Raw genomic sequence first — 22,145 nt, 5'->3', positions numbered from 1 at the left:
CACAGAAACATCATCTTTTGATTAGTTACTGATCTGATTTATTGACTTTCTTGCCTTTCTTTCCCGGGTTGTTTTATTGCCTTTTATTCATTCTCTTTCTAACTTGAGGGCAGCACTAGCAGACTGATCATCAACTAAATTATCTAAGTGAAAATTAGATGATGGATGTATTTGGATGAGTAAAATTCCACATCTTCAAGCCGGAATAAAAAGCCTGAGATGTCAGCTAAGAATTTGCTTTTATTGCTCTCTGTTTAAGTAACCCTAACCAGCAGGTGGCAGTAGAGGATTTTGTTTTCCATGCAGGCGAGATAATCTGTACACATGTAGTGCCAAAGGCTGTGCCACACTAATTGGCAACTGTCAGACAGATTTTGTAATTGACCATAATGTTCAAGGCGAATGATGACTGAGTTATTGCCCGGATTCGAGATTCACAAAGGGACACTAATTCTTTAAAGTCTACAAGAGGAGCAGTAAAGTCTTGTCCCTGTGTGTGTATACTGTGAGGTCATGAATGCTTTTAGGCGTGCTCACCGCAGACGAGAGGAGGAGACCGATAGAGGCTGAGTCGCTGGGTTTGGGCGCTGTTGTGCATCAATCGCTGGCCTTTAAAGGTTGCACTCTGTCACAATACACTAGCGCCCACGACTCCTGCGGCAGGGAAGTGTCACAGACGGTTATTGTCAGCTATTCAGCCAGCTAGATTCAGCCGACAACTCTCCATCCCCCATCTCCAAACACAAACCACTACCTCATTAGACTGGATTTTTGCTCTATGGTTTTTTAAAGGACAAAAGTTATTACCGTTTCTTTTTCCATATGGCACTACAGAATGCAGATTTTTAAATGTCTCGTTTCTCTCTGCATTTTATGGGAAAAAATATCACTACATTTCCTCCTGTGTATGTTTACTCTACTCGCATTCACTGGAGACCCTAAAAGAAACGTTCTTACTTTTGCTGTAATTATTGTGGAAAATAAGAGAGCCATAAAAACTGATGTTTCTACATCTAACAAAAGGCCTGGATTCAAGTCTCCTTACCGCAGCATGGGGTTGTACTTAGACTACTCATTAGACCTAATATAGCCATCATCTTGCTTTTGACCAACGGCCCTGTCTTTCTTTATCTTCCTCCTCGCTGAGTGTCTTTCCAAATGGCTGCTCTGTTCCGCAGTGGCCGTCGAAGAAGCTGGCTTAATGATGATGACAGGAAGCCTCGAACAGGCTAAACACAACGCCTTGCCTAGAGGCCTTATCTCCTACACCAATCTTCCGCTGATAAGACTCAGGCCTCTGTCTGTCTGTCTTTTTCTGTCTCTGCTCTTTTCTTCCTCTTTCATATGATCTGAGGCTCTTTAGGCCCTTTTTTTTGTTCTGGATGAGTTATTCTGTCTCATTCCCTTTAACGACGGATGGGCACTTGACTGACCTCTACGAACCTCGGGGTCTCGGGGATTGCCTGCCTGTTTGAGAAGTGGATAGCTTCTTTTATTTGCTTTCCTTTTCAGAGCGTTAAAAAATACACACATCCACCCACGTCTCGTTTCACAGCTTCACTTTGACCAGTTTGATAATTTCCTTTTTTTATACTTAGCATCCTTTTGCTCATGTGGTTCAGATCTCATCTATTCTTTGTTGTGTTTTATTTTGCAAACATGTGTGCGAGTTGTCATGCACAGCCTTTTTTACACAGCAAAACTGCACATCCCCTGAGCGTTACTAAGTGAATATATTAGTGGTGAAGTGAACGTGGGGGGTGAGTCAGCCCCTTATAGGTCAACTGTCGCCCTGCATCTCAGTCACAAGGCAGCAGCTCTTCCTCTTCTCTGCCCTCTCTTTGTAAAAGTGTCTACAGCTAAGTATACCACAGCATCAAAAATAAACTTATTGTTAACCATAAGACTGAAAACAGTGCAGCTGTGGTTGCAATTAAATATTTTTTTCTGTTTCCATCTTCATAAGTACAAACGTGCTTTAAATGGGGCTAACCACCATTAGTTGGTCTCAGTTCAGATTGCATGCCCCATACATTAAAACTAAATTAACTCTCACACTGTAAATTATTATGGAATACACACAGGCCTTTCAGTGAAGGGGGTGAGCTGAACTCTTAAGAAATAATAAACAGAAATGCTTACCCACCTTCTCTCCTATCTCACACAAACAGACAGGATTTCGAAACAGCTAAATGTTTTTCACTAACTTGCTTTGCATTGACAAGCATCAATGAAGGGCTGTGAACTGTCATTTTAGGACGTGGCGTGCAGAGAAAAGCTCACTTCTGATTCCCGTTGCAGGAACAGGCTAGTACAGCCGCCTTAATCTGATGGAGAATGCGTAATCGGTTAATAACTTCAGCGATTTCTATCGTTAATGCTAAGACTGAGGGCCGCCCAGGCTCATGCATGGTAGCTGAGGGAAAGAGGTGTGTGAGGAACAAAGACGGCACTGTCTGAAGGAGATACTGGTCCAAAGCAGTCAAGCTTTTACTCGAAGCATAGGTAAAATGTTTGTGTCACTACTTTCACAGGGGAAATTGCAAAAAACACTTGGGCGAGTGAGGCAGCCTTGTGGTGTGTCCAGTACACTGACAGAACCTGAGAAGAAAACAAAAACTCAGATGCTTTAGACCAACATCTGCAAGTCTTCAATTTGTAGTTGTCAAATTAACAAACCCAAATCTTTCTTTTGAGTTTTTTCTTTCCATTAGTAAATTGGATCTGGAGCCTGCAGCATTATGACTATCATTTTCGGTTACATCATTACTTCCTCTTCGTTATTGTCTCTTCTCAGGAGTTGTTTCTTAGCTGCCATTAGAAACCTGATGATTATAGCTACCCTGGCCCTCTCCTGCTTTGCGGTTATTGCTGTATATTTATTTCCTTGAGCTTTTTCAGCATCATTATATTACATTTTGCCATCTAATGGAAATTCATTTGTAGAGTGAATTTAAATGTCTGAACAAGTAGTTTTAGGATGTTGAATACACATCTGTTATTATTGTTGTGAACGGTTGGTACTAGTCTCCATGGGGGTTTGTATTTGTGAATAAAAAGCAAAAAAAAAATTAAAATAAGTGATCAGAATATATTTTCTAAACTTAACTACAGCTGTGTCCTTTTTTCTGTTCTTTGTCATTAGTTGAAGATTAAAAGCAGTGGATAGGCATTAAGGACATGGTGTTCAGCAATTAATTATGCAGAATTAGTCAACAATCAGCAAAAAAATCAAATGTCTAAATGACGAAATAAAAAGCAAACCAGCAAAGTTAGCAAATAATTTGCTTTATAGTGTAGCAGTATGGCTGACAGAAGGTAGGTATTAGCAAAGAGAAAAACCCAAAGAACAACGAGAAAGGATAAGCAATGAAGACACGAGGAGTGTAAATAGTGAGTGGATGAGTCAGTTGGCAAAAATATGTGATAAGTTGCTATTTTTTAGTGGAAAAAATTAAATATTGCTTCCAGGCATTCAAGTAGCTAGAACCAGAACCAAAGGAGTTCCTGCTTTCTTTGGTTTCTGAAACACTGAATATCTTCGGGTTTGGATGTGATTTAAATATGCTAACTGCAGGATCTTCAGGGACTTTCAAATGACTTGTACTTGTTTTTTGATAATTTGTTTCACAGTGAAGTAATTTTGGATGTAGGGTTAACATACTTGGATCTAATCATCTGTGAGGGCGGGTTCAGTCGGGTCCTAAGAGAGTTTATTCCTGGACGCCCAGATCCAGTTTTCAGCTCTAGAAAAAGGAAAAAAAAAAGTGTCACTGGTCCACTGAGCAGGTTCCTGCGCTGCTCTGACATCTGGTACCCTGTGTGTGCCAGGATGCCCCTGCTGCACTCAGGAGTGTGTTTCTGGCGTTGCACCTGAATCTTCTGTTCATTACACACCCACTCATATATATACACACAAACTATTGCATGCCATGGACTTATAGACACTCTCTCACACACACACTCAGGAGTTGTCATCCGTGCATGTTTCAACTGAAACTCATTTGCCACTACAAGTTTTTGCAATTTACACAGGTGCACACATGAAATCACACACAAATCTTATGCATGCAGTTGATAGAAAACTCACAAAAATTCACACACTAGCTAGCTCTCACACCAGTGCAAGAACATATGTCACCCCCAACTCCTCTGAGAATCGGTGTAATTAATCAGACCCTGAGATGCAGGCTGTGTTCAACAAACATGCGTACTCACACACATTCACACAGTGCAGGAAGCAGAACACAGCAGAGAAATTGTTGTCAGGTGAATTTGTATTTAGAAACACAGTGACACTATGTTTTGTAGTATTGTGGGCAAAAAAAAATTCCCACTTTCTGTGCCCTCTGTGCTTTTAATCACCAGGTCACGGCTTGTGAATAACGAACCGTTTCTCTCATCCTTTCATCTTCTTTTCACCTCCGATTTGTTGGCTTGACCCAGCGTTCATACGCTAAACAATCACCCTTTCAGTGATGTACAGCCAGCCACTCGATGGACACTTAAAAACTTTTTTTTTTTCCACTAATCACAGTCTGAATGAATATGCAGCCCACCAATTCACTCTTAATTAGGGAGACTCTTATCCCAAGTACTGAAACATTAAGATGACACTCTCTTCATTCGGGATTACTTTAATTGGCACAATTATTGTAATTTGGTTGCAATTATGTGCAGGGATAAAAGCGCCATTCCAAAGCTCACGCTGGTGATTCCCTTTATGCGGAGTTCTTTTAATAAGCTCTTAAAAATCTGGACTCAAAAAATGGCGAGACCCTGTTCTTTTGTTATAATGAACACTTCTGAACTTTTCCTGCCCTCAAATGAAGAAAAAAAAGTCTTTATTCTTCACCATACAGCCCATTCATATGGAGTTCTGTCGCATTTGCAACACATTCTATAATCTAGCTGCACGACAAATGCGCAAAATGGTTTTCTTCCCTCTCTCTGTCCTCTGAGAGAGCCCATTGTCCCTGTACCCAGGAGGTATTTCAGTGAAATACAGAGTAAAACTGGTAATTCGATCGTTCACTGCGCTGCCATTTGCCAAGAGGCCTCCAAACGTGTGTGAATTTGTAAAGGCTAATGTGAAGTCACCTGTGTCTCAATAGAGTTCTGGCTCCATCGCTGATAGGACACCGCCACTGAGTCTACACACTAGTGTGCTGACAGACCACCTGACTGAAGGGAAGATAAAGACAGACGGAGACAAAAACGAAACTAGGGTTGGTGTGAGATAAAGATGGAAAAACAGGAACAGTTGGGGGGTGGGGGGAGGTAAGAAAGAGAGAGCAAGAAGAAAGAGTTCTGTCTCTGGAGGTAAAATAAGGTAACGGAACCAAAGCTTGTGAATACTACAGAGGATCAGACCAGATACCAGCAGGATTACCGCATGAGGCGTTTGCCATTGGTGTGCTAGCGTCTCGGGTGTATTTGAAGCCTCAGGTGATGCTGCTGCTCCAAGTGAGATAGTCCAGGTGGTGGACACACACACAGAAATTCATGCACATGTCCCCTGGGTCCCACGTGGCTGTTTATATTAGTGAAACCGGTCCTCTGCTGATTCCACTTGAGTGCACGTATGCGTGTGGGTCGATTTGGCCTGCTCTGTCGTTCTTGCATCCCTCAGGTGTTTGCTGGCGTTGACTAAGGCATGAATCAGCCTCAGCCAGCTCCAACACCACCCAACCCCTACTGAGCTACTTAAAATGTAAAAGGAAAAAAAAGACAGCTCTGGCCAGTGTGTACAGGTGACACAGGAGGAGGTGTGTGTGTGTGTATGTATGTGGAACAGGAGTTTTTGACTGCTCTTGTGTGTATTTGTGCAGGGAGGCTACCGGAAAGAACGTTGTGCAGCATTCTTTGCTAGAAAATCCTTAAAGCCTTTTTCATTTGTGCCTGCAAGCCGAGGTTGAAGGATTAGTCTAATTGGTCAGAAACAAGAGAGCTGCTCTGTTCTCTTTTTGTACAAAGCACAAATAATCATTTTTAAATGCAGTAAAAGCCCCACCGCTACACCTCTGGCTGACCTCTGCTCCGGTCTTAGAGCCCATCCATCAGACCACAAGGTTGGGTTAACATTTAAATGTGACACTTAGATGGAAGAAAAAGAGCAGAGGGCTGAGAAGCTGACAGCCGCCTGATACTTTGGTATTTCTGCAGTGTTGAGCATTATCACTGATCTCTCTCGTGCTTTCCCGTGTCTTTGTGCTGGAACTGCTAGAAGGTGGGGGCTGATTATAAATAGCAGCACAGGGTTACAAGAGGGTCGGCGCTGACCTTTAAGGGGACAGTGAGATTCACCACTCAGCCACTGCGGGAGCCACGGGCAATCTTGATACGCACACACACACATCCGGCTCTTAACTGACATTAACATCCTGGCCCTTCAAAGGTCAATGGAGGTTAGGGCTTGTTAGAATATGTGTGCAGAAACCACACGGAAATTGCAAAGAAGCCCAGAGAAACATATTGAGGATTTAGCCTCTGAAAGGTTTCACAGGTGCTTTTTTTCTACATTATCATTGACTTTCTGTGATCTTGTTGTCAGCCTCTGTAGTAGTTGCTCAAACAGTCTGCTTTTTTTTTTTTAAAGTCCTTAATAATCACGCGAGGCTTTACATCCTTGCCTCTAACTTGGATGCAAATTGAACTGGAGAAGCTTTTGTTTTACCACAGTAATTTCCTTTTCTTTCTCTCACATTCTCATTGATTTTTCTTTTTCTCATTCCAGTTTCTCTTCTTATTATTGACACATGTATCCCTTTCAGTGACGTTGAACAGGATTGCTCGTCCAGTCTGAGACTCCCAAGTTTGTTTGTCATATTAATTTTTCACTGTATGGATTCATTTTTATTCCAGCTGCATAATCTACAGCTGCCCATTTGTCTTCACTTTAGCAGTCCACCCCACTTAACCGAGCATCATATGGCCTATCAACTGGCCATTACAGCTATCAAACAACCACATGTGCTGATATGAGCTTCATGGTGCAATTACTGTCACAATGAACAAACTGTGTAATGACCCAAGGATGCTCCAAACTCTCTTCTTGTGCGTAAATCACTAAGTTGAGGTTTACTGTTTTAATATTTGTCAAGAATGAGGCCCTAGTTGCTCTGAGTGGAGGGTTCAGTTAAGGTTTTTGGGGTCTGGAACAAGGAGGCTCCATTTCGGCGCTACACATGAGTTTAATCAACATTTCACGGAACCACTGAGCCCTGAGCCCGTTTCACTGAGAGGCCGCTTGCTCCGAAACTGCTTGGTTTTTATCAGCATGGTGTGTTTCCCATTAGCCTGCTTGTCTCTGTGGTTTGCTTTGGGATGCACAGGTCCAGCTTAGTACAAGAGAGTTTCAATTACTGGACTTAACTTTGCCACAAATGTATATGGAAAGCAGACGCTGCCGCAAGTTGTCAGTTGGCACTGCCAAGACAAGGAAGCAAGGAAAAGGGAAGGTTAGAGACGAAGAGGAAAGCAGAGACAGGGGTGTCCACAGTACTTGAAGCATTTGATTTAAATCAAGGAAATGCGTCTGGATTTTTAAGGAGACAAAGAACATGGCGTCATCTAAAGTGAAAACATATTTTTGCTCTCCCCCTCTGCCTTTGGGTGGTGGAGGTCTTGGCAGCTTCCATTGTAACAATAACCTCCCTCAGCCTTGATGCTGTGAATCCACGCGCCAACTCGCCTGTCCACTGTTTTTCCAGAGAGGGCCTCGCTGTTTTCATCCACATGCTGGGTAGACACTACCAGCAGCTCTGACATGACTCTGACCAGGAGAGGAATGTGCCGGACCCGGGCCTGGTTAACTTCTTCACCCACACATTGTTGTACTGGTCGCACAGTGTCTGACATCGAAACTCTTGAGCTTCTCAAACACAATGCGCACAGGCGGTTGTCTGTTCTGAGGCATCTCTCTGTCTTTGGGCCCCTTTATGGAAATGTTTGGCAGAGAGACCACCTCTTTGTGGCGTGTGTGCGAATGTCACCCATAAGCACAGTGGGCAGCTATAAAGCAAAGTCAAGTGGCACATTCATACTTTCTGTGCCCAGCGAGAGTACTGAAGAGAGAGCGAGCGAGATGAATTCTGCTCCTTCCCATCAGCTGCAGTGTGTGGGAGTTGAGAGGAGAAGAAAGGCTATGCCCCAGTCAGCTTTGGGACCTATTAGCATTTGGATAAGCCCAGAAAGCTCCCAGTAGCCACGCCACACAGCAAGAGGTTGGACCTGTGCGCCTGCATGACTGCAACTATAAGCCTGGTCCTGTCAATGGGCCTATTGTGCTACAAAAATGGCTGCTGAAAATTTTTTCTTCATCTGCTTGAAAGTAGTGTAGTGGCTTCTTGGACACTGCAAACAAAACATCCAACTTCTCATTAAGCAACTGGTTTCTGATAAGAATGACTAATTAGTCCATAGTGATTTGCAGCCAACATCTCAAACGATAGGAATTCTAGATATTGGCATTTTAAGTGGTCGTATCTCATTTTAAAAGTGTTTTTATCATTTAATGGGTACATGCATTTCAGCGTGTTACCCAGACTCCTGCAGTCAAGTTGTTAGCTCTCAGTCCATTAGTACTGAAATATCATTTATGGTAATATATTATTATATAAGGTGTAATAATCATAGCCTCAATATAGGGACTCGCACATGTCAGCAAATTCCTGGAGGGAGATTGCTGAAACTGTCAGAATGGATCTCAATGGATGTATAGAGAAAGGAAAAAGTCTTAGCTTTTCATTTGTTTCAGTCGTAGCTTGCACCAGATTTACAGTAGTGTGAAAAGTGTTTCCCATTTTTTTGTATGTTTGTTATACTTGCATTTTCTAAATGAAAGTGAACGAGCTAAACTGCCTTTTTAAGGTCATGCCACAGCATCTCAATCGGATTCAAGCGAAGGCTACGCCAAAGTCTCCATTTTCTGTAGAACCCAAGTGCACTTGAGCTTGAGGTCACAAACAGATGGCAGGGCATTCTCCTTCAGGATGTTTTGGTAGAAAGCAGAATTCATGATTTCATTTACCACAGCAAGTCTTCCAAACACTTTTTCACACCACTATAATTTGCTGGGTTGTGTCCCAGTGCATATAATACACCGGGACACAACCACAGGATGATTAACACATAATACAGCATGCAGACGCATGAATGCTGGCAATGCCGTCGGCTGCTTAAGTAGGTTACGTTGTAGGCTTTACCAGTCTAAATCAGCTGTTTGTCATGTTCTTTTTCAGAAACCCAATATGGCAATGGGTCACAGTAGCTATATCCATCTTTTATGTACAGTTTATGCTTATTTTGTGGGGGGGGTTCCTTTTCCACTATTTGTTGATTTGTTTTGTTTTTCACGTTTTGGTCCTCCTTGAAGCAGGATTTCCACTCAGTGTCTGTCTTTCCTTTCTTGTCTGAATAGGTAGTTGGGAACTTAGTCGTCTTCTTATTCTCTCACAGTTTGTCTGGGCATGATGGATGTACTTGACTTGCTCTTAGCAAATCCAGTTGTATTTAGAAGAGACATCTGTCTGTGCTCCTGTATGCTTGCACATTGTGCATTACCAAGAGCAAACACACAACTCAGTGAATTATGCACATTGTAGCCAGTTTCTTGGTTGCCATTGTTGTCCAGTATAAATTAAGGGTTTTTTATTTGTTTGTGAAACTTGTCTCAGTTTTAACAAAAGCAAATGTGTCTGAAAATATGACAAGATAAATGAGTTATTGAGTTATTTTCAGTTATAATTCTTAGTAACTTATCATCTAACATATGACTCCTCGGGCTATAATAAATCTATGAATATAAACAGTCTGTAGTAGACCAAAATTTCTGTCTGTGTGTACATCTAAGCATAATAAGTCTCAGTTATACTTTCATAATTGGAGCCCTTTCTAATTTTTTTTCCTGTTTACACATTACAGAGTTATTTTAGGTGGTCCTATAAAAAGATATAAGATTCCTTAGAAAGTCTGTGGAGGATGTTCTTTGTATAGCAAAAGGAAGTGCTCTGTGTGCATGCATGTTTGTGTGTGTGTGACTCACTGGCTCCTGTTGGTCTGTGTCTTCAGACCCACAAATAAACAGCACTAAGCCAGCTGGAAATGGGGAAAAGCACAAGATTCTCTCAGTCTGTGTATGGGTTAATACAGTTCATGAGAAAAGGAACCAAACACCCCCACACACATACAGTACACACACACACACACACACACAGACACTCGCGCATGCGCTTAAACACATACTCCACCCTTCATCTGTGCCTTTGAATTTTCCCATCCTGACTGCCCAGGTGTCTGCAGTGGATATTACATAATTGTTCTCGTCAGTGTTATTTGAATCAGCACTCAGGCTGACACCATCAGTGGTGGTGCTTACGTGCATGTACACTCAGGTAACAGCTGTGCCTTCAGAATCACAGTTATCCGCTAGGTCACAGCAGAGGGTTCGTCTGTGTGCCAACAATGAGCTTCCTCAACTTTTTGGGTCTTATTAAAGGTTCTAATGGAAGAAACACTGAGAGGGCTTTGTCCACTGGAGCCAGCTGTGCTGCTCTGTCCTCTCTACTCACAGCCTTTTCTGTCTCCTCACTAGGGATGGGTATCGTTTAGGTTTTATCCGATACCAGTACCAAACTGGTACTTTTGAAATGGTGCTGGTGCTTAAACGGTGCTTGAACCGGTGCTTAAAGAATGAAGAACACGAACTTTGTCCAAAAACCTCTCGTGTTTAGCTGTTTTTTTGTAAAAAGACAACAATGTTAGCCTTTTCTGCAGCTATAGGGGATTTATGGCATCACTCTTGGCTGGAAGCAGTGCTTAAACAATGGGGGGGAAAAACACAAACTTTGTCCAAAAACCTCTCATGTTTAACTGTTTTCCACTTTTTCTTTGGTCATTTTAGCCTTTTTGGCCAGGGTGAAGTTAGTATCTGCCATCAAACAAGAAGACAGCCGCATGTAGCTATGATGATGTTTGCTAGTTCACCTTACATGCATTAATGTAATAACGTGGTTAGCCTACTCAACGTAAATTACACACGAACAACATTAAGCTACTCACGCAGAGAAGAACGGCTGCTGCTGCCATCATCATCCTCATCATTTCTGCTACACTGGCAGGGCTAGGGGCCAGGACTCTCCTCTTTGGGTTTTTGGGGGATGTTGCAAACTCCGGGTCCGATAACAGGCACCACACCCGCAGTAGATGTGCACGGTGCACAGTGCAAGCTATCAAATACGGCGCATTTCTCTGCTTTTAAAAACACGCTATGCGTCACCAGGTGTTTCATCGGATTTGAAGTGTTACCTCCTTTGACAGTATCACAGTATCAGCTTAAAGCACTTGTTGCAGGCTGCTGAGTTTGCATCTTTTGCTGTGAAGTACAGCCAGACTTTTGACCGCTTCGCCTTGGGCATTTTTAATCTGTAGCTCTGCTCTAAAAGAACGTACGTACCTGGGCCCGCCTACTACGCTTGCAAAGGTAAAATGATTGGCTGGAATCCAAAGTGTATGACATTTCAGGAAAAAAAAGCGCCGAAATAAAGCACCGAAATGTGCGCTGCTTTTCGGTCTGGTTACTACCGTTTATGTCCGGTACCGGTACCCATCCCTACTCCTCACTGTCTTTTCTAAGTAGCAGTTGGGTGGGTACAAAGGGTTGCTGTGAGCCACCTGGGCTGTTCTAAGAGAAGATCCTGAGTGGGAAGATAAATATGAAAACATTCACTTGATTCAACTGAAATAATGTATATGCTATCAACATGCGGGATTTGCATGTCATATATTTATTTTTCATTTATTATGACTACCAAACACGCCAGAATGTCTCTCTAAGACACCCAAATGTCAGTATTTCTTGTCAGACTTGAGCATGAACCTGCAACAAGGTCACAGGTTTTAGCGCTGCAGCAGCAGACCTGTCTATCACCAGCCATCTGTCCTGTGGAAATGTCCTTGAACAGAGGACTGGAGCCCTACCTGTTCACTCACTGTAAGCAGTCTGGAGTGTCAACTAACAGCCAGAAATGGAAATTATGTAACTTGTAACTGAGTGTTCTGCACCTTTAAAGGACTTGTTTGTGACCACCCATCACTGAGGTATGAGAACTTCACTGGAATGGGCTGATGGAGGACATTTCAGGCCACCGTGTTAACCAGATTAAGTTAGTTTATATTTTGGATTATTAGCTAACAGTCTGCTGTGTTGAGCTCTGGCCAGATGCTGACCTCATCCTGACTTAGCTAGCATGCAGCAGCAGCAGCAGCCGTACTAATCATCCAATCAAGTCACAGAAAGACGAGTCTGTGTTCACTGTTGAAAACAGCTCAGTCTTTGAGAAAAACCCCAACTTTTCCAGCTTGTATTCCCTGCACAGCTCACCACTAGACAGACTGGATGATGTATTAGAGGAGGGTGAGTTGAGGTTGATCTGTAAGGAGGGAAGGTTAAGGGAGATGTAGGGAGAGAAAAGCATCTACTGAGAAAATGATGAAGGGTTTGGATGACAAATGGAAGCCGAGATGAGAAAAATGTCTACTCCCCACTGAAGTCTCCTCATTCATCTGATAAGAGCTGCATACTCTCATGATGAATGGCCGGTGTCATAAGTCACTCCAAGTTTCATATTTTCCTGTCTGAATGATAGGATCGGTCGAGATGTACTGATTGCTGTGGCTTGTTGTTGTTTGTATCCTGTGTATCCTTGGCCTCATTTTACCCTTTCTGTGATTTTGTGATAGCACTTTTAACATTATTCAGCTTAAATAAAAGTCCTCACTTCATAACCTTTCAGCATTTGTAATCCATATGCAGCATTTCCGGGGTCTAAAATTTGGTTTATACAATTTTAATTTTAGTGTTTTAAAATGGAATATTCCATAAGCTGAACACAGCGTCGATAAATTGTTCTCATCTAAAGTTCTTCATGTAGTACAGCTTTTTCCCCCCTGCTGTATAGACCAGGAAAACTATAATCATGCAGAAACAGAACAACCTCCAAACGTGGTGTTTACTTAGGGCCTGTGATAACAAACATCACGTTAACCGTAGCAGCACATCATGACGCGCTTCCGTCTGCTGCTTGCTAAATTACCCTGATTGTCATCTTCTCAGGTTTCCTCCTCTGCTCAGAAAAGATAACATCCCTCACTCTATCTGTACTCGAACATCCCCGCTTTCACTATCTCGCCTTTTTCTAAATCCAGTTATCTCTCTACTCTCATGATGATGATGACCGTTGTCATATCTTTTCAATCTTAACAGAACTGCTTGTTGTTTCCTCTTTCCTTTTTTTGTCAGAATTTAATGATTTCTATTTTTTCCTATGAATCCACAAGTCAGAATTTAGCATGCAGTTACATATTTATGCCATATTTGTCAGTAAGACAGAATAGTTTGTCGTCATCCTTGTGCTCTCTTTGGTTCTTAACTCATAAAGAGGAGTAAAAGGTGTCAAATTGTAATATTGTTTCCAATTGGTGCTTTTTAAATTTCTGTTATTTGTATTGTTAAAGTATTTGATCAAAGGGTAATTTACCTTTCTGATTTCTAATTTAGTGTTCACGTGCAATACAAGATGTAGTAAAATGGTGTTAACTAATGTCATACATACATTCTGATAAGTCATGCCAGCAGTGGTTGCAAACATCACATTTCTAAACACCCTCAAATAGTCAGTGGTGCCATGTGTTTTTTGTTGTCCTTGGCATTTTTCGTCTTAATAAGTATCAATTAAGGTAAATATTCACTACAATAACTCCTTCAAAAATTCTTCATTCCTCTAAAGAATCTCCAAGAACATCCCGACCACAAAGGACGTGGAGCCTCTGCTGGAGATCGACGGAGACATCCGCAGCTTTGAAGTGTTCCTCTCCTCCAGGACGCCTGTTCTTACTGCCAGAGATGTGGAGATGTTTCTGCCCTGCACTGTTAACTTGGACCCCAAATTGCGGGAGATCATAGCAGGTCTGTACACACATGGTATATTTTACAGATGGCAGAAAAAAAAACAAACCCTGCCATAAATAGCATAGTGTTAGTAGATATTTGAGTTGCAATATCCTGTCAGAACAACTTCAGTGCTCTTTGGCAGTCTCCTGTGCTCTCCTGCAGGGATTAGCATTCTTTCAAAAGATATTCCCTCATTTGGTATTTTGATGATAGTGCTGGGGAGTGCAGTCTACCACATCCAAATCTGTTTTATTTTGTTGCAATCTGGGGAAAGGAAAGGGAGCATGAAGGGGATGAACTCTGTTGTTGCCTCTGAAGCTTTCAGCCACATCTCATGGACATCTTCAGCAAACGGACAAGCTCAGTTGGCACGTGGATGATTTAGCTGTTATGATGGGACAAAAACCCCCAAACTGAATAGTGAACAATAGCATGGAGACACTGAAAACTGTCCTCTATGCAATGTGTCCGGTGCAGTGCCAGCTCATTTGGCAGTGGCATTACTCATAGCATTGTAGCAGGGTTTGCTCTAAAATCGCCCACTGCAGGGGCTCTCAGTAACCCACAGCGTGGGTCTTGTTTCCAAACAATCAAATGTCGACCAGCGCTGTACGATCAGGACAATGCCTTCGCTCCCCGTTTCCAATCTGGCCATAGTGCAGCACCAAATTTCACACTTTGTAGTTACACTGACGTAATAGTGCATCACTGTTAAACTGTAAGCCAGAGCGGAGTTGTACTTTCGCTACCGTGCGTCAGCGTCCATTCGGCCCGTACAGGAGTGTGGATGATGCCTGGTGTGAAGCTGCTGCATCATAGCGTTATGAGACCACAGAAAACACACACTCGCACACACAGAAAGTCTGTTCCACTGAAACAACTTTGAGTCACGGAGGGCGCAGCTGACAAAGTACTACAACCAAACGCCCCGATCTGTAAGTACAGTACTCTGTTCCTAAAAAGGTGCGTGTAGTGTATGCATCCATGAAACATGTGTTTGTACGTGCTCAAAACTGTGGGCGTTTGTGCCTCCACTCTTATCCACGGCGAAACGGAAGGTGACCAACGCTCCTACCCAGTCATCGAACTCCCTGCGCTCCCCTCCCTGACCAGTTGGTACTTGGTGCCCAGTGTCCTGTGGCCAACCAGTGGGCAGTGCTGTCAGTGATACCCGCCCATGAGCCTGACTCACATCATAAGGCCCCCATTGTGTTCACAGGCTGGATTGGGTCTCACTCAGCGTGTCATTCAGCAGCCACTTGTATAACCAGGAGACATTCTGGTGCCTGCTTCTGTTTCTGGTTCTTCCTTTCTTGCCAGCCGCACAGAGCTACTCTGTTCTGTCTTCGGGCTTATTTAACTTTAATTTGGGAGCTTTAACCAAAGCTCCCTACTTACCTCCTCCACGACTTCTCTCAAAGTCAGAATGGTTCGTGTGAAAGCGGTTGTAGCAAAGCACTTACGGGATGATGTCTATGAGTTCACATGGTCCTCTTTGTTTGTTTACATGGGCGAATTTATTTGACGGGGACAGCAAAGAGCTGCATGTGCCAGAAAACGTCACGTGGCTGGCATATACCGTATTTCCCGGACTACAAAGCGCACCTGAATATTAGCCGCACAAGCTAAAATCAGGGGAAAATCCTGTTTTGTACATACATTAGCCGCACCTGACTAAAAGCCGCAGGTGTTTCAATGTTGACTTATCATATGTAAGAGAATATGCACAAAGGGAATTGTCAGGAAAGAGATGGCTGTTTGGAGACACACCCCTTTTATTAATATTTTGAAAAACAAGTTATGGGTACATATTTGCACATGTAGTACATAACAGTAACCTACAGCACACCAGAAAATAGATTCGGACTACCTTTTAGGCTCAGGTGCAGTGACACGGCTTTAACAAGAAGAAAAGTCAGTCATTCACCATCTTTCTCTTCTTCCTGCGCTCTAAAACCACCAAAGTCCTCTTCTCCAATGTCGGAAACGAACAGGCTCATGATGGCTTCGTCATCCACTCTCAGCTTCTCTCCTTCGTTGTCACTTTCAAAACCAAAGAAATCCTCGTTGTCAGTGTCAGAGTCGAACACCCTCTGAAGGGCCGTGGCGGTGTCCTCCTCTCCATCATGCAGCAGTCCAGCCCTTCAAAATCCGTTGGTGATCGTGGATGTTTTCGCACTTTTCCACGCTGTCAGAATCCACCGGTGGAGTTGGGCATAACTTGCTTTTCGCAAGTTTATCGCCGCTCGTCATCCACCACGACTCCCGCTGAATGCGTAGCGCTACTTTGAAGTTTGTTTTTCGCGCTACTTCGTACGGCACTACGTTGCCTGGCGGACGGACATGTGACTAACATACCACTCTTGAACCCCGATCCTTCCGCCAGGCAACGTAGTGCCGTACAACAGCAGAACAAACAAAACAAATCGTCTTACGATATCACAAAAATCATGGAAAATCCATAGAAAAGCCGCACCTGACTAAAAGCCGCAGGGTTCAAAGCTTGTGCAAAAAGTAGCGGCTTATAGCCCGACAATTACGGTAATCTGGAAAACAGAGAATATCAACACGCCTGCTGTTTGTGAGCAAACAGAGTAATAGGAATCAATGTGAGAGTGGAATTCACAGTTGAAGGTCTCTGTAATCGTAACATCTGCGCTAATTTTCTTTCCAGTCTGTAGTTGTTTGACTCTCTTCTTACTGGGATAAGGAGAACATGTTCACGAACAATGTTCTTGTTGTATTCCCTGCAGTGCTTTGAGAATCAAAGAATTTTGCCGGCATGTACGTCAGCTGTTTGATATGTAGTTTTTTTCCTCTGAATTCACAACTGTCCAAACTCTCCAGAGATTATGAAATAAAGCTAAATTATTGATGTGTGGGTGGATCTGAAGGGTCTTTATAGTCATCGCCAAGACATGATAATCAGCATCACAGATAAACCCTTCCTCTCTCTCTCACTCTTTCCATTGTACTTCTTCCCTGCCTCTGCCGTCTATTAGATGTGCGTGCGGCCAGGGAGCAGATGCACATCGGAGGAGTGACCTATCCCACACTGCCCCTCCAAGAGGCAGCGGCCCGTCCCCAGTCAGTTTACACCCAACACTCTGCCGCCTGCTCCCCAGCAGGCTCCTTCACCGGATCCCTGCCTCCTCAGCCACACAGTGCCTACTTCAGTGGAATGACTGGCCCTCAGCACCCTTTCTACAACCGGGTGAGGAAACATGACTTACATCCTGTACCTACAACTCACTCTAAAAGGTGTCTATATGGCCAAATGACAATGCTAACAACCCAAAAATGGCACACAATAGGTGCTTTCAGGCCAAACAGGTCTAAGGACTACCCACTGGGGTGGTCCCATGTGAGAACATACCAATGAGGAATTAGGAAAAATGTAGGCGGAAAGGAAATATAGCAAGGACATAGTTGAAAGCAGTGTGATGTTCTTTTAGGTAGTGTTACAAATAGCTGTTTCCTTTAGACAGAAGCTTCTTTCAGCAGCTTGCTGCTGATGTTAGCCTCCAAATCTGATCCTTGACCATTGATAGTCTCCATTAAATCATATTGATTCAGATCTACTTTGGTTGTTGTGATTGTCATTTTCACTGAGTGCAGACTCACACAGCCAATATCAGAGTCCTTCAATCTCTACTAATATTTACTCATTGTTTTTCTTAAGAACTGTGATTGGCTCCTCTGGTCAGAAAGCACCTATTGAAATAAAGATGGATTTCAAAGAGTTACTGGATTTAGCTGCCCAGTCCTTTATTCCTTATCAGTTGACCTACATTGCAGATTTGGACAGTGCCGCATGACCATGATATCCCCCCCAGCATCCTTTCCTGTTATATGTACACATGCTCATGCTCCTTTATATGATTTTATGATTTTTGTTTTATTTTGTCTTCCTGCCTGCCTTTCCACAATCCTTCTTTCTCCCCTCGTAGCCTTATTTCCCCCATCACGTGTATCACCTGCCACGGCATTTCTCCCACCATGTCCCCTCATCCTCGCGTCCTTCCATTAAACCACCCGGTCAACCGCAAGACACCAGTGGACTTGTAAGTAAAGAAGTTGGGCTAAATGCATTTCACACGTGCTTTCATCTCACCGTAGCACATACACCGTAAAGAAGTGTTAATAGTGTGTTTGACGTTGTTTGACTGGATCGATTGAAAGTTTAAACGCTTTTTACTCTTCTGGTTCACTTTGTTAATAAGTTTATGACATCTGAGCAGTGCTTCCTGGCAGCTAGAAAAGTCTTATTTGATTAGACATACACAGAGTTAAGTTAATAGATTAAATAATTAAACTTGTAAAATTTCAGGCTCAGGACAGCGTGGAGTTTTAGCACTCAGTGTTTAATGTGCTGTGAAGTCCATTGTGAACCGCAAAGTATGACCTCCTTTCCTTTTTTAATACTTCCTTTTCTGTCGCACACCTCATTTGTCCTGTTAGTGATTCTATATGCTTTAGTTTTAAATTTCTTCATTTCCTCTCAATGATTTTATAACTCCCTGTTTTCACTATCACTGTTCTCATTCACAGTCCAGGTCCTGACCTTAGCGGGGGTATTTCTCTGTTTGTAAAGCCTTACCCTCGCAAATTAAGAAGTTTAAGGTCCTCCCAGTAGGCTGCATGCTTATAACCCCAACCCTCGTTAACACGTCTCCCTGTACAATCCTTGTCTCCATTCTGCACTCCATATCAGGACATTATTGCAGAGGATGCCAGCGAAGCCTTCCACACAAGCCCCATTGACCCCACAATGGTAACCTTACTAACATTAGCGGACGTGTAATACGCACATACAAACTCAACACTAATGCAAAAAACAAAAAAAGTAGTCCTTCATTATCTGCCTGCAGGCCTGATGCTTAAACTTCACATGCTGCACGAATATCAGGCATGCCTCGTTGTGCGGCAGGCTACTTATTTTGTTGCAGTGGTTTACAAACGCCAGGAGAACTAAAATAAGCTGTCACGCCTGCTGCGTGCTGCAGACTGCTTAAATACTCATAGTAAGCTGCATCCGGTGTGATTATTACCCCCCACTAAGGAGTGTGCAAGCAATAACACATGTAATTATAACACGCTGAATGAAGTTAATTCTGATTCTGGCACACTGCAATCTCTACTTCTCTTATAAATGGATATTTCACACTGCGAAGTCTTGGTGAAAAGTGTGTGGGATCAAAAATGGTCTGTCTTAAAACGAAAGCCAAAAACACACACTGCCCATTGCTCATTTTGTGCCCATCATAAGTGATGGGCAGTGTGCAAAAATCAACAGCGGGTTGGATTTTTTTTTCTTCTTCTTCTTGTAAATGGATGTAGAGGTCCTGTGAACTTACATCAAGGATGCTTGGAGTTGCACTGAAAAGAAGTGAGCCTCTGCATCCAGATATTCACACATTTGAAGAGAAATCAGCCAGTATTAGAACAATTTGATGATAACGCTACTCGGGAGATTTCTGCTTCACAAAGGCACTTATCAGGCTGCTGCCAGCAAGCATTTAGAGGAGCTGTATGAAAGATTTAAATATAGATTACTGAGTAATGTTCATTCCGTCTAACTCTTATCTGTCTGTATTTTGTGTCTTTAATTTAAAAAAAAAATCCTTTATACCTTCATCAGTCTCTTATATTTTAATACCAATTTTTGTTCCTCGTATCTCCCTTGTGCTCTTTCCTCCTTAGTATAAATTTTCACATTTTCCTTCCCTTTTTTGGTTTGTACTTAATCTCTTTGTGTCGTGCTCATGTGTCCCTGCATTTCTACAAATCTGCAAATGTGTATGTGTACATTTGTGTGTAATTCCTAGTGTGGGGATATATAAGCAGCCCTATCCCAGTGTAATTGCCTAGCTGATGTAAGTGCAAGTATGGATTCCTCTGGCTGCTGGGATTATCATCAGAGCAACTGTTGGGGCTGGCAACACACGTACAGACAGACACACACATATATACTGACAATGAGCCCAGCGCTGGTAGAGCTTATCTCCTTACCAAGACGCTTCCTCCCTCACAGAGCTCTGTTTCCTCTTCCCCATCCTTCTGCCCAGCCCTGAGCTCAGCCCAGCTGTAATTACAGTCTTATCACACACACACTGGGAGGGTTCACACAAACACATACACACACGGACACACCCGCAGACATTCATGCTTTCACTCACGCTCTTAGAAGACACGTTTGGTGTCTGAATCAAGGAGCCTTATTCAAGGCCTTCAGTGAATCGAAACTTCTGCTTTTTCTTTGCAGAGTGAGAAACGTCTCATTCTCTAGATGGATCTTTCTTTCTGTCTCTATGTCCTCCGCAGTCCGCTCTGTCTGCAAAGATTATGGCTGTAAAAGCCAGCTGACTCCAGCGAAAACAAAATCTCTTTCTCTGACAATTCTACTTCCAATAGCTTCCTCTTTTCCAGGCCGACAACACTGGCTGGCTAGCTGTCTCCCCTCCTACTGTTTGACAGATAAATGTCTGCACTGTTGTCGTGGTGATGAGTTTAACATGTGTCCTTACAGTCTCTCTGCTTGTCTGTCTAAATTTCTGCCTCCCCGCCTTCTTTTTTCACAGGTACACTCCTGGTTTCACAGTGTTATAAATGTCTGTGTGTATTTTTGTCTGACTTCTTGTCCGTCTGCTTCTTATTTTTTTGTCTCCTGATCAAGCATTTAAAGCCGCTGCCTTACAAATTCAAGCAGGTACACCTTTGGTTTCGATGCTACTTCCATTTCCATCATCCACCTATCTCTGCTTCATCCCTAACACTTGCACCGGTGTACGTTGCATGCTGTAGAAACACGGACTTGTTGCTTTAAAGTCAATGCAAAACACAACTTAACTAGTATAATTATTAGAGTCACTAACATAGTTTCATTCTAGAGTGTGGATATGATCAGTAGTTAAACTCCCTTAGTGCCAGTCTTCATCCTAGCCATTACTGAAAGTTGGCACCTATTATTGTGTACTGTGTTGTAAGAGCTGCTTAGGTTTTTTGTCTAACAACCACTCACAGTTCGGCTAAGCTCTGCTCTTCTCTCCCTCGAAACCAGAAACAAAGCCAGGGGGCTTAGACTGAAGCCTTGTCTTAATAGTGCTAATAGCCGAGTGGAGCGGGAGGAGGGAAGGATGGAGGGGTGAGAGAAAGACAGTGATGGAAAAGAGAGTGATAGGAGGTCAGTGCAGGAGGCTGAGCAGGGAGGAATGTGAAAGGAAGGAAGGAAGGAAGGAAGGAAGGGAGGGAGAGAAGAGGGAGAAGGAAGGAAGAAAGAAAGGAGAACTTTGCTTGTCTCAAAGACGAGCAGAGCCAGAGGGAGAGGGGTGAGAAAAGGGACGGGAGGGGGGGTTGGTTGAAGGAGGGTGGATGAGGTTTGTTTGGTCTCCGTGCCAGCGGGTGGCATTTTGGCTGTCTGTGAGGCCTTCACAGACAGCCAGTTGCATCAACAGGCAACTGGTGTTAGTCACATCGAGCTACGTAGCTGCTCATCAGCAGAGGCCGCTTCGGTGTTGGTCGGCTCACAGACTCACAGACTCCATCCCTTAAGTGTTGAGCACACACATTATGCGCTTATATATACACAGAGAAAAAGAATAAGGGAAGATAACAGCATATTTGGATAGGTTGGCATTTATGTTTACTTTTACACTTACACTGTGTGACTGATAGAAAGAAATACAGTGTGAGATCGTGGTTTTGCACCTCTGTGTGCCTCGCAGCTAACAGCCCTGCACGTCTGTTTCTCAGGAATTGTTGCTCAGTTTGCCCTAATCAGTGTGTTAGGAGTTATGAGTTGCTCTAACAGAATGTGTGCGTGTGTTTGCTCTGGTGACTTTAACTCCATGAAAGCTGTCTTAATATGTTCCAATTATATGTTAATGTGTTTTATTATGTAGGGCTCTCCCGCCATCTTGCTCAGCTCTTTGAACACAGACGCAGTGTGCGAGCGTCTCAGGCAGCTAGAAGGAATCGACCCCACCATGCTGCCTCAGTACACCTCCACCATTAAGAAGGTACGCGTTTAAACTAAAAGAAGTTTATGTGAACACCTCATTTTTTCTTGTCGTCATCTTTGTGTGGCATTCTTTCGATGGTCACATTTATTGCAACATATGAATGCAGTGTTTTTCTTCATGAAGTTCTCGCTACTCTGTGGGCTTTTCTAGGCAATTGCATTGAATCTGTGAGC

At 43.1% G+C, this 22,145-nt stretch overlaps 1 protein-coding gene across 7 annotated transcripts in view; it reads left to right on the top strand.

Moving 5' to 3' along the window:
- kidins220a (kinase D-interacting substrate 220a) overlaps window positions 1–22,145 on the top strand; it is a 47,195-nt gene that overhangs the window by 20,842 nt on the left and 4,208 nt on the right. For 3 of the 7 annotated variants that reach the window (XM_026151219.1, XM_026151217.1, XM_026151218.1), the window contains exons 24-28: window positions 13,788–13,966; window positions 16,954–17,165; window positions 17,902–18,015; window positions 18,666–18,725; window positions 21,853–21,969. In XM_026151219.1, coding sequence (XP_026007004.1) covers window positions 13,788–13,966; window positions 16,954–17,165; window positions 17,902–18,015; window positions 18,666–18,725; window positions 21,853–21,969 — 682 coding nt within the window. Of the gene's footprint in view, window positions 1–13,787; window positions 13,967–16,953; window positions 17,166–17,901; window positions 18,016–18,665; window positions 18,726–20,627; window positions 20,661–21,852; window positions 21,970–22,145 lie in introns of all 7 variants that reach the window. The other 4 variants (XM_026151220.1, XM_026151223.1, XM_026151222.1 and 1 more) reach the window with 4 other exon arrangements.

This window comes from Astatotilapia calliptera, chromosome 19 (genome assembly GCF_900246225.1).
Source record: "Astatotilapia calliptera chromosome 19, fAstCal1.2, whole genome shotgun sequence".
Classification (NCBI taxonomy): Eukaryota; Metazoa; Chordata; class Actinopteri; order Cichliformes; family Cichlidae; genus Astatotilapia; species Astatotilapia calliptera.
Note: the sequence above shows the minus strand (reverse complement) of the source record. Positions and strands in the feature narration are given on the sequence as shown.